The following is a 12,180-nucleotide window of genomic DNA, read 5'->3' as shown; positions in this document are numbered from 1 at the left end:
GCCTTTTCAATGCCCTGCCTCCCCCACCCACCCAATGCTTCATAGATTTCTTTAGCTCTTCAACTCTTTATCCAATTCTCTTTTGAAAGCCATGATTAGATTTGCCTGCACTAGACCCTGGGGCAATGAGTTCCGGATTCCAACCACTTGCTGTGGAAAATAGTTTTCACTGGTATCACCTTTGATTCTTTTTGCCAATCTCTTTAAATTGGTGCCATCTGCTTGTGTCTTTCTGCCAATGAGAACCATTTCTGTCTATCTACTGTATCCAGTCCCCTCATGATTTGAATACTTGTTACAAATTTCTTCTCTGTTTTCTCATCCTTAAACAGAACAATCACAGCTTCTCCAATCTGATTAGCTAACTGGAGTTGCTCATCTCCAGAGTTATGCTCATAAATCCTCACCAATGCCTCCACATCTTCCTAAAGCATTGAACACAATATTTAAGTTAGTTGATATGTAAACGAGATTCCTCACTGTCAGCATCAGAAGCCAGGTTTGATCCTCACCACAGACAGCCCAGATGAATGGAAACCAGAATTCTAACTCGGTATCCAGTGAGATGCTTATTTCCAGTGGCTGTAGTTGACATGGAACCTCCCTTCAACATATGGGAAGTGGGAGTTCCTAAGATGGGACTAATCTCCAACCTCCCAAAAAAAAACACTCGTCATTAGAATCAATCATAGAATCCCTACAGTGTGGAAACAGGCCCTTTGGCCCAACAAGTCCACACCAACCCACAGAGCATCCCACCCAGACCCATTACCCCATAAACCCACCTAATCTACACATCCCTGAACACTATGGGCAATTTAGCATGGCCAATCCACCTAGCCTGCATGTCTTTGGACTGTGGGAGGAAACTGGAGCACCTGGAGGAAACCCACGCAGACATGGGGAGAATGTCTGTGTGGAGTTTGCACAGTCGCCCGAGGGTGGAATTGAACCTGGGTCATTGATGCTGTGAGGCACAGTGCAGCACCTTAAGATGATTGTGGCCATGGAAGATGCTTATATTGAAGGCCTATAATGAGCCAGCAACATCTTCAAACATTCTCTGTCAAAATAGAAAATGTCATTTTGGCAACATTGGGAGAGAACCACATTGTCAAGGTTCAATGGAGGATCTGCCATTAAAACCGAGATCAGAAGCAAGCTAAACCTCTTTAAAACTGATAAGAGTGATTGTGACAATGAAAATAAAATAATTAGTGGATATGCTGAATAATCACTTCATAGCACAGAGAAAGGGGTCAGGATGGTGACATCCCAAGGACATAAATGTTGAACCAGGGACAGAAACTCATAGATGCTGCTGCTTGCAGCTCCTCCTGCCAGGTGATCAGTGTCATGGTAGACAGTCATCTGCCTTGTATCATTCTTGTACCATACACGGTGTCGTCCGTTTGTAACTTCTCTGTGCTATCTGTCTTCCAACTGTGCATAGGTTGACCTCTCTTTCTGCTGCCTTCAGTTTGTCCTCTAAAAGTGATCGCTGTAGCTTTTCAGCTCTGAACAAATGGCTGAAAGACTGACATTTTCTTTACAGCATGTTACTTTTTAGGAGTTGGTATTGCTTTTACAATTTTATCTTTTTAAATTTGTCTATGGCCTATACATGAAATTTTTAGTATGTCTTCTTAGCATCCACATTTCAGAAGCATTTATTTTCTTCCACAGATCTTTACTTATTGTCCATGTTTCTGAGACAAATAGTCTTATGAATTTACTTCCTTGATAAAAGTTTGAATTTTCTTGTCATTAACACATCTTTCATCTTCACAAAGTTACTTTTGGCTGTTTCTATTCTTCTTCTAACTTCTGCATCACATCTGCCATCTTCTGTTATCATTTGTTCTAAATAAACAAATCTATCCCAACTTGTTCCAGTGTAACACTATCCACTCCAATTTTCACTATTTTATTTTTAGTGTATTCTTTCTAACTACCATTGTTTTAGTCTTTTTGGTGTTCATACTCAATCCATATTTAAAATTTCTGCATTTTATTTGATCTACGATATTTTAAGGTCCTCTTCTGATTCTGCCAATGGTGCTGTGTCATTAGCATACTGCACGTTTGTCATGTTCTTGCCTTCAATTTTTACACCTGGAAATACATCCAATTCTCTGAATATTTATTCTCTGTACAGGCTGAATAATTTTAGCAACAGTGCACAGCCTTGTTGTAATTCTGAGAGACGTTGGATTGTCCATCAACTAGTCAGGTGCTTACTAATAGATCCCAATATAAGCTCTGGATAAATCTCTCATCTTTAGTCTCAATTTCACACTTTAGCAACATGTCTATTAATGCTATTAAAGTTTGGTGATAAACATCATCAAAAACACCTTCATTGTTTACAAAGCATACTTCAATAATTTTGTTTTGTTCCAGGTTTCACCAAAGATCATTCTTAGGTCAGATAGTTCCTCTCATTCCTATTCCAGGTCCAAATCAAGTTTCACTAATCTCTGCTCCAAATGCGTTATTATTTTTCTATTATGGTTTTCAAGATTATTTTAATGAAATGACTCATTAAGTTCAGAGTTCAAAAATGATTGTGCCCCATTGTTTTATGTTTCCTAGGTAAAAATGCTTAATGAATCTCTCAGCTCTAAAATGATTGCACTGCTACTGCTGCAAGATTCTGCAGTAACAACAAAAAGTTAACTTCTCAAGCCACAAAATTAAGGGAATCAAATAATGATAGTGGAAAAGTCATGGCACTAAAGAATGACCCCAGAATGAGAACGTTTCAGTCACATAGTTTAAAAAAATAGGTGAGAACATCATGGATATGCTGTAATCATCCAAGATGCACTTGATTTGGGAAGTCCCTTTAGATTGAAAAGTCATATAACTCACTATACTACTTAAGAAAAGTGGCAGATGTAAATCAGGGAATTATGAACTAAGTAACTTATAATCTGTTGTCAGGAAATTACTCAAATTCAATTAATGATAAAGGTGTCTGAACACATTAAAAACTTTCAGCTATGACCTCAATGAATGATAGAACAGTTTGGGGGTTCTCTGTTCTTATATTCCAATATTCCAGAATTTCTCAGAACTGGAGGACATTACATTTGCGCTGGGTCCTTGTGTATCCAATGTTCTTTGAAAATGATCGCTGAATGTTTCCACCAGTCTTTCAGGCAACTCAATTGTTCCATTAAAGGACACAGTTGTGCCTGTCCTGTATGTTGCATCTTTATTTGATCCAATTGCACCACAGAGCTGTATAATGGCTTAACTCCAAGGCAAATGGAAGAGTTAAACCCATGGTGAGTACTCATATTCATGGTTAACCTTCACCCCTACATCTCATTGCAACTTCAAAGCTTCTTTTGTCCTGTTCAGACTATTTGTGACACACAAGACGTGTTTCTCAAATGGAGCCACAGGTGTTAAATGGACTGAATTGTTTAGTGAGGTTTCATGTCAGCACTCATATCAAACTGTCACACCTGGGTCTCAGCACTTCTCAATGTCAGCTAATACATTTCAAAGCTGTGAATCACCTCCTGACAGTCATACATTTCATCAGAACTGTGTCATCTCACATTAAGTCCTCAACCCTATCAAATAGGAGGCCAAACATCACCAGCAAGAATCGTGCAGTAAAAAACTGCTTCATCCTTTTTCAAAGTGTAGCAGCAGCTGCAGCAATCTTCATTAAAAGTTCAGTTTAACTCAATGTATTTTTTTCCTGCATCAAAGTGTAATCCATTGACTGATATTATTGTACACGCTCATTAATTATAACATATGCTTTTTTTAATACACTCGTGGGACATGGACATCACTGTCTGGGCCAGCATTTGTTTCCCATCCCTAGCTCCCCTTGAGAAGGTGAAGGTGAGCTGCCTTCTTGAAACACTGCAGTCCATCTGCTCTACATAGACCCACAATGCTGTTAAGAGGGTGTGACAATGCTATGGCTTTAAGAGGTATATTTTGTCATGTGTTTTTTTTTAAGAAGAAAGATTGAGACAGAGGTGAAAATTGGAATATTCAGAGCCAATAAACAGTTTGTGAAGCCTTGGGGATTTTTAAGTTGAAACAGTAGAAGCAGCCTGAATGGGTGGGGTCAAGCTCCCACAAAACCAGGATTTTTAGTTTTAGTTTTTCAGTAGCAGTTGCTGGGTCTTGAAGCTGGGTTTGGAAGCTACAGTACATCTCTCCCTGCTGCGCTCTCTCTTAGAATTTTCTCAATGTTTTTCCTCCTGGGCTGAGGAATTGCATGTGAGACAATTTATTTTACAGAATTTGCCTTTGCCAAGAGTGTGTTTATGGGATGTAACTATATTGGATCAGTTACTGTTTAGTAGTTAAATAACTTATTATTCTACATTTTGCAGTAGAGTTGTTATTCCAATTTCTTCTTTCTTTTGTTGTATTTTAACTATAGTGTATGAATAAAGTGTGGTTTGATTCAAGCCTGGTAGTTTAACCAACAAATTGCATCCAGAGTGCAATGCCTGGCATTTGCCTTTAAAATAAGAAAGAGTTAGGGTCTAGGCTATCCTCTTAATATATTTTGAGGGGGTTTGGTTTTGTCCATACCAAGGCACTTCAGGATTTTGACCCAATGGCAGTGAAGGAACAGCTGTACATTTCCAAGTCAGGCTGTTGAGTTGTTTGGAGCAGAATTTGCAGGGGGTGGTGTTCCAATATATCTGCTGCTTGCGTCCCTCTAGTTCATACACTGTTCCTTCCGAGAGTTGGTTTTGGAAGGATGTTTGTACTGTAGTGTCAATTTTGCAGGCTTTGTCCTGAATGACATTAGCCTTAAATTTTGTAACTGGTTTCATCCAGGGAAGTGGGGAGTATTCCATCTCATTTCTGACTTGTGTCTTGTAGATGGTGGACAGGGGTCTCAGGAGGTGAGTAACATGTTGCAGTATTCCTAGTCTGTGTCCTGTTCTTGTAGTCACAGTATTTATAGGGTGAGTCCACTTCACTTTCTAATCAATGGTAACTCTCAGGATGTTGATTGTGGGATATTTAATGATGGTGAGGAGTGATGTTAGATTTTCTCTCAAGAGAGATGGATATTGTCTGCCTCGTGTGGCACAAATATATTTGCCACTTTTCAGCCCAAGTTTGGATAATGCCCAGGTCTTGATGCATTTGGATATGGGCTGCTTCAGTATCTGAGAAATCATGAACATCTCCCCTTATGATACAGGAAAGGTCATGGATGAAGCTGTTGAGGATGGCTGGGTCTAGGACACTACCCTGAGGAACTCCTGCTACGACATCCTGGAGTTGAAATGACTGACCTCCAACAGCCACGACCACCTTCCTATGTTTACAAATTATTCCTAATGACCACTAATTATTTATCAAAATATCAGACCTTACTGCATTTCCAACCTGAAGGACATCAAACAATGCCATATAGTCAATCTCCTCCTGTTATTATACCACTCCCTCAACAAAGTATTCTCACAGAGATATAGGTAGCCTGATGTTGTCAGTTAATTGAAACTGGATTCATAAAGTCTGGCTTTTACAATTTTTTTGCCACTTCAGCTGCAACTCCTTTTACCTGCTACTCCAATCAGTTTTCACTGGTCAGGTGGCATTTAATTAAATACTATACAGAGTGCTGGGGAAAGGTTAAAGATTGGCTCTGCTTGGACTGGTTCACTTTTATTCTGAGAGCAAAAACTAGAAAAGCCAAAGCAGCTATTAAACAAATGATTCATTTTCCATTTTCCACCATGGACTGTATTGCTCCAGAACCTTGATAGTACAGTCTCTCAGATCAGGAATCTGAACAGGAAGAGGTTATCCATGTTCACATGGCTAACAGCAAGAACAGCTCAGTTAATATCACTCATCAGCCTTTTCACCATCCCAACATTTTAAATTTCTTTTTCGCTGTCAGCTGTTTTTCCCAATTCCTCTTCGAAAGCCATGAATGGATTTGCCTGCACCAGGCTTTGAAGCAGTGAGTTCTAAATTCCAACCACTTCCCTATCCCAGAACATCAGCTCACACTACCTCAGAGACATCCTCTCTGTTTCAATGTACCTGGGGATGTACTCCGATCTGATCAGTCTTGCACTGCTTTTGGTGCCTGGGTTAGGAGTGAACTTTATTGGGAATCTTCCCCACCCTGGCTCAAGGATTACCCAGATGGTTAATCCTCAAGCAAATGCAGTACATTATGGCACTAATGGTACAGGGCATTATACTGAAGCCCAATGCAATCCTTGCCCATCATCCCTATACATCAGGTACAGATATATAGATAAGGGATGGGATTGATTTAATCCCCTCTCTACTGCCAGACTGGCTGAGAGGTGGTCAAACCCAGACCAGGGATTACATAACAGAGTCTTTTTGGATAGCACTTTGTTTTCTTGTTTGATTTAAATGATGAACAGCAATTACAAAATATAAAGTCCAAAATATTGGTTGAAAGTTTATTACAAAGATAAAAACAGATCCGAATGGGGCCCTGGGAGGTTTGTACAGGAATATACCGATGGATCCAGCAAGCTATTTTGATTTTTGGTGATTTGTGCTCGCTGTGCCCACCAACGGTGTCTGCTACCACTTTATTCCCCCATAAATGGAAACAAAGCAGGGTTGATGGGTCAGACTGAACAATAAAGTTGTAGAATCAAGAACAATAACAAGGCTTCAGCATTGACAGCTCCACTAAACCATAGGCATTACTGACTTGAATTGTACATTTAAAAGGAGTTCTATGCATGGTCGCATGGTAGACAGGACTGGAATATTTCTGAAGTGAAACATGCTCCCAAAATTTTGCATTTTGGACTCATCAAAAATGCAAAATTGCCAAATTTCAAATGATGACAACAATTTAAACTAAAGAACAGGTGCTGATTGATTTGCAAATCATCCATAACTAGCTGAGATAATGCCATGGAGAAAGTAAAAAGAAACTGCAAGGTCCCCATACTCCTGCATAAGTGCAAAGCTTCAACAGGTGCCTGTATATGAATATGTCATTTAGTGTGGCTCATGTACATGCACTGTATGAGCGTGACTGATTAATTTAAATTGGTTGTAAATGCAGCCAATAGCACACACTAATAGTTCAGCAAGAGCTGCCCAATTGCAGAATTACATCCAATGTAGACTTTTCTTTGAGCTTACAAGATTATGATCTGACCTCTATCTTACTAACAAGGATTAATATTGCCGTGAACTTATCAACTGTAATACAGGATTGACAAAAAGTTAGAAAGAATGCTGTAAACAAAACAAAAAGTGTTAAATAGCATACCGTCAGATCTTAGGTGAAATGTATTTATTCTTTCAGATGCTGACTCAGCTGCTGTATATTTCTGAGTGGGGGGGGGGGGAAATCTCTTAACTTGTGGGAGAGGACTAGAGTGCCAGGAATTCCCATCAGTTGTTCATCAACTGCTGAAAAAGGTGAAAGGTCAATCATGGAATCCAAACCAAACTTTTGATTGGTTAGGTGCTGGAATGGGCAATCGAGGTGGACAAACAGCTCCCTATAAATCAGACAGGGGCTAAATTGTGTTTTCATATTTTTCTCACAAAACTGCAGGCTCCCTAAACACAGACTTCAGGTTTGTGGTTTTTGTCTAAAGCATATTTGTTTCATTTCCAAAGCAGAAGGTTACTTTGTACCAATCAATGACCACTGACTCTCCAAGTACTTTGTACAATTCAGGTTTAAGCCCAGGTAGTAAAATGTTGTTGGAACATTCACCCATAGGATGCATCATAACAAGCCTGTTCCTACCTTCACAGACAATTACACATACATTCCCCAGCAGCACATACAGGACAGTGATTGGAGTCCTGCTTTTCCTCTTTCTCCGCTGAAGTTGAGGCAAATTGTAAAATCCTTTGCATCAAACATGCTCAGATCAGTCAGCCTGAGACTCACCAAGGATTGAACCCAAGTTCTCCTGTGTCCAAAATGCTTCTGGCTTGTGCAAACAAAGTACTTACATGTGAAATCTTTAAGATAACTCTGGAGTATGTGGTCACACAGTAACAGCCTCTATGCACATCCCCTCACAATAAACAATTCCAGAAAGCACCTGGCCACTTGGTTACACTATGATGTACTGGTCTAGAACGAATACACAAATAAATCATGCACTTGACAAAATAACCCTCAAAATTAATCCACATACATTTTTTTTAAAACTGTTTCTGCTAATTTGTGTTTCCACTATCCAATGTCTATTCAACCAATTTTGTGAAGAAACAGATTTTTTCATGCAGATGGTTTGATTCCTTAACTGAAGCCATGGTTTATCCTTTGCATTTTTATCAGCTCTCCAATATGGATAGTGCCTTTTTATAAATTTGTTATACTGTTTTGGGCTTCAGGCTGCATTCAATTGGGTTGAATTGACCGAATTGGTTTTGTGTAAAGTGAGTTGGATTGAAGTTGGTATTGGGTGATGCCACTTCTCCAATAACAGGTGATTTCTACAATCATGCATCAACACTGAATAAGAACTGCTCCTCGAAATGGTTCGATACCTGATGTGATGATCCCAGTCCCAGTTGCAATCCGCAAAAAGGATTAAACACAAACTGGAAATAAAGTTGCTATAGGAAGTTATAAACAAGGAATAAAAGACACTGAGACAACAAGGTGCAGGGCTGGATGAACACAGCAGGCCAAGCAGCATCATAGGAGCAGAGAGGCTGACGTTTTGGGCCTAGACCCTTCATCAGAAAAGGGGGAGGGGAAGGGGGTTCTGAAATAAATAGGGAGAGAGTGGGAGGCGGATAGAAGAGAGGATAGGTGGAGAGGAAACAAACAGGTCGAAGAGGCGGGGATGGAGCCAGTAAAGGTGAGTGTAGGTGGGGAGTTAGGAAGGTGATAGGTCAGTCCAGGGAGGACGGACAGGTCAAGGGGGCGGGATGAGGTTGGTCGGTAGGAGATGGAGGTGCGGCTTGAAGTGGGAGGAGGGGATAGGTGGGAGGAAGAACAGGTTAGGGAGGCAGGGACGAGCTGGACTGGTTTTGGGATGCGGTAGGGGGAGGGGAGATTTTGAAGCTTGTGAAGTCCACATTGATACCATTGGGCTGCAGGGTTCCCAAGCAGAATATGAGTTGCTGTTCCTGCAACCTTCGGGTGGCATCGTTGTGGCACTGCAGGAGGCCCAGGATGGACATGTCGTCTGAGGAATGGGAGGGGGAGTTGAAATGGTTCGCGACTGGGAGGTGCAGTTGTTTATTGCGAACCGAGCGTAGGTGTTCTGCAAAGCGGTCCCCGAGCCTCCGCTTGGTTTCCCCAATGTAGAGGAAGCCACACCGGGTACAGCGGATGCAGTATACCACATTGGCAGATGTGCAGGTCCTCTCCTCTATCCCTCTTCTATCCGCCTCCCACTCTCTCCCTATTTATTTCAGAACCCCCTTCCCCTCCCCCTTTTCTGATGAAGGGTCTAGGCCCGAAACGTCAGCCTCTCTGCTCCTATGATGCTGCTTGGCCTGTTGTGTTCATCCAGCCCTGCACCTTGTTGTCTCGGATTCTCCAGCATCTGCAGTTCCTACTATCTCTGATTCAATAAAAGACACTGGTTTTGCTTTGTTCCAGACTGGCTCAGCAGCCTTGCTGTTACTGAAAGCGAATGAGCTTGTCGTAATCTGGGTCGATATTCCTACACAATAACATCGATAACGTCATTGCAAAGAGCTGTAGGGAAAAGAAAGTCAACGTGAATATTTTGGTTTCACACTGCCCAATAGAGACATTACAAACTAACAGAGAGAGAACTACTCTGTACAGACACCAGAGGGTGACATTCAGCACCATTCCCATTTGCAATCCTGTCCTGAACACTGAGACAGGTAGCAGCTACATACAGATGGTCATTCTCCATGTCCACCATCACCCTTGGAAGTGAAGAATGCTTCTAGGACATAGCTCCATTCTGCCCCATTTGTTCAAGTGGAAATTCAGAATAGTTCTTCTAGTTAGAGGGAATACACCAACCAGAAATGTGATGACCATTTCTGAATGAGTGATGGTAACCCAGTCCTCCCACTCCTGATCCTCGCCAGGATTCATTTTCAGCTTGGTCCTACTCACTCAAGCAGTACCTGTAGGTGTAAACTGAGAATATCGTAGCACTTATTCCAGAGAATTTTTCAACCCATTCTCCCAACTGCTCATCTCAGTTCCTTGGGGAGATAGGATCAATCTGACCCCCTCCCCAAACAGGGCAGGAACACCAACATAAACCAACGATCAAAAACCCTCAGGCTAAATGCTGCCCTGCAATGTTAGACATTGATTGATGAACCTTCTGTAGCTGACACCTGTAACTTTGTATTGCAATTGTCTTGCCCTCCCAATGACATGCACAATACAACTACACCTACATCTTTCTGCAATTTCTCACTTTTTATTCAGTAAAATACAGTTCAACTGTTTCAAAAAACATTCTCTCAATGTTGTAAGAATCCACTGTTCTGCCCATTTGGTAATAAAGAACAAACAACTATCATTGTCCCTGAGACTGAGCTGCTTCAGTGAATAGTTCAGGTGTTGACTCTGTTCTCTCTCCTTGTCCCTGAGACTGAGCTGCTTCAGTGAATAATTCAGCTGTTTCCTCTGTTCTCTCTCCTTGTCCCTGAGACTGAGCTGCTTCAATGAATAATTCAGCTGTTGACTCTGTTCTCTCTCCTTGTCCCTGAGACTGAGCTGCTTCAGTGAATAATTCAGGTGTTTCCTCTGTTCTCTCTGGCGTTTCCTGCACATGTACTGTAATGCTGGAAGGATTTGCAGATAGTCCAAAACTCTGAGGCTGCCTGATTCCAGTACTGGGATGAAACTGTTGTAAACACAGGACGAAGGAGAATACAAGGAGCCCAAACTAGAAATGAGGCAGGAAAGGAAATGGCATTGAAAAATAGTTCAAAGGGAAAGCACATCATAGACAAAACCATCTGCACAAAATTTTATTTCTGTAGACCTCCTGTCAATTCCCTACTTATTGCTAATCTTCAATTTAATCTATATTAATTTGTGCTTATACAATATTTTTCTTTCCTGAAGGTGCTGGCCTCACACTGGGATACAAGATCCCCAGCCCCCCACACACAGAGTCTTCACTGGGGAAGAAGTTTCACACAGATAGACGGACTCTCACTGGCAAACAAGGCTCTCTCTCTCACACATTCTCACACACACACGCTAGGGAGCGGGGTCTGTAAGGGGTCCAATACACACCGACCCTGACTAGGTCAAACACAAAGTTGACATTCCTGCTGAATGAATTAAGCAAATCATATTAATAGTAACATTTTCAAATAGGATCAGTGATAGTTAAGGTACAGAAATGAGGTTGTGCACAAAGAAATTCACACATGAGGTAATTACCTTGCCAATATTCAATGTGGAAATCTCTGGGAGCAAAAATGCAACCAAAACCAAAGTTAGTTGGATTAATTCAGTTCAATGTTGCCAGTCATTTTACCCAAAGTCACTATTAATGCTGTTAAATTATCAGCAACTTTCATTATGGGGGAGCAGGATCTTTTACAAACAAATTAACCTGCTCCCAACACCATGCAAGGCATGCTCACATACAGCCCACATGCTTGTTCACATGACCACTATGACCAAGCTCATTCCCAGCTTCCCCCAGCAGTGCCAAGAATAAAGTGTTTTCCCCTCGGTTTGACCGAACCTGGGTAGTGTTGTAGAACAGAGACACCTATGGGTTCAAGTACATAATACTTTGAAATTCGTGCCACAGGTAAACAGGGTGGTTAAGGGGGCATTTAGCATGCTTGCCTTCACTACTCAGATCTTTGAGTATAGGTATTGGGACATCATGTTGAGGTTGTACAAGACATTGGTGAGGCCTCTTCTGGAGAGGCTGGTTAGGCAGGGACTTTTTTCACAGCAGTGTAGCAGGTTAAGGGGTGGTCTTATCGAGGTTTATAAAATCATGAGGGGCACAGATAAGGTAAATGGAAGGTGTCTTTTCCCTAGGGTGGGGGATTTCAAAAGTAGGGGGCATGTTAAAGGACAAGGGATAAACTTTTCTTTTAAACAAGAGTGTGGTTTGTACGTGGAATGAATTTCCTGAGGAAGTGTGGATGTGGGCACAGTTACAATGTTTAAAAGACATTTAGATAAGTTCACAAATAGGAAATGTTTGGAGGGATGTGAACCAA

The 12,180-nt window shown here is 41.3% G+C and overlaps 1 protein-coding gene across 7 annotated transcripts in view; it reads right to left on the bottom strand.

Annotated features, from left to right (window-relative positions):
* Positions 1-12,180, bottom strand: part of LOC109933252 (leukocyte antigen CD37-like) — a 32,680-nt gene that overhangs the window by 7,388 nt on the left and 13,112 nt on the right. For 2 of the 7 annotated variants that reach the window (XM_048617493.1, XM_048617492.1), the window contains one exon: positions 10,381-10,871. The exons of 3 other annotated variants lie outside the window; for them this stretch is intronic. In XM_048617493.1, the coding sequence (XP_048473450.1) occupies positions 10,500-10,871 (372 nt within the window). In that variant the 3' untranslated portion in view covers positions 10,381-10,499. Of the gene's footprint in view, positions 1-6,420; positions 9,689-10,380; positions 10,872-12,180 lie in introns of those variants that run through there. 2 more of the 7 variants (XM_048617494.1, XM_048617497.1) reach the window with 2 other exon arrangements.

Source organism: Rhincodon typus, chromosome 37 (assembly GCF_021869965.1).
Source record: "Rhincodon typus isolate 14 chromosome 37, sRhiTyp1.1, whole genome shotgun sequence".
NCBI lineage: Eukaryota > Metazoa > Chordata > Chondrichthyes > Orectolobiformes > Rhincodontidae > Rhincodon > Rhincodon typus.
This window is presented reverse-complemented; position numbering and strand designations above follow the sequence as displayed.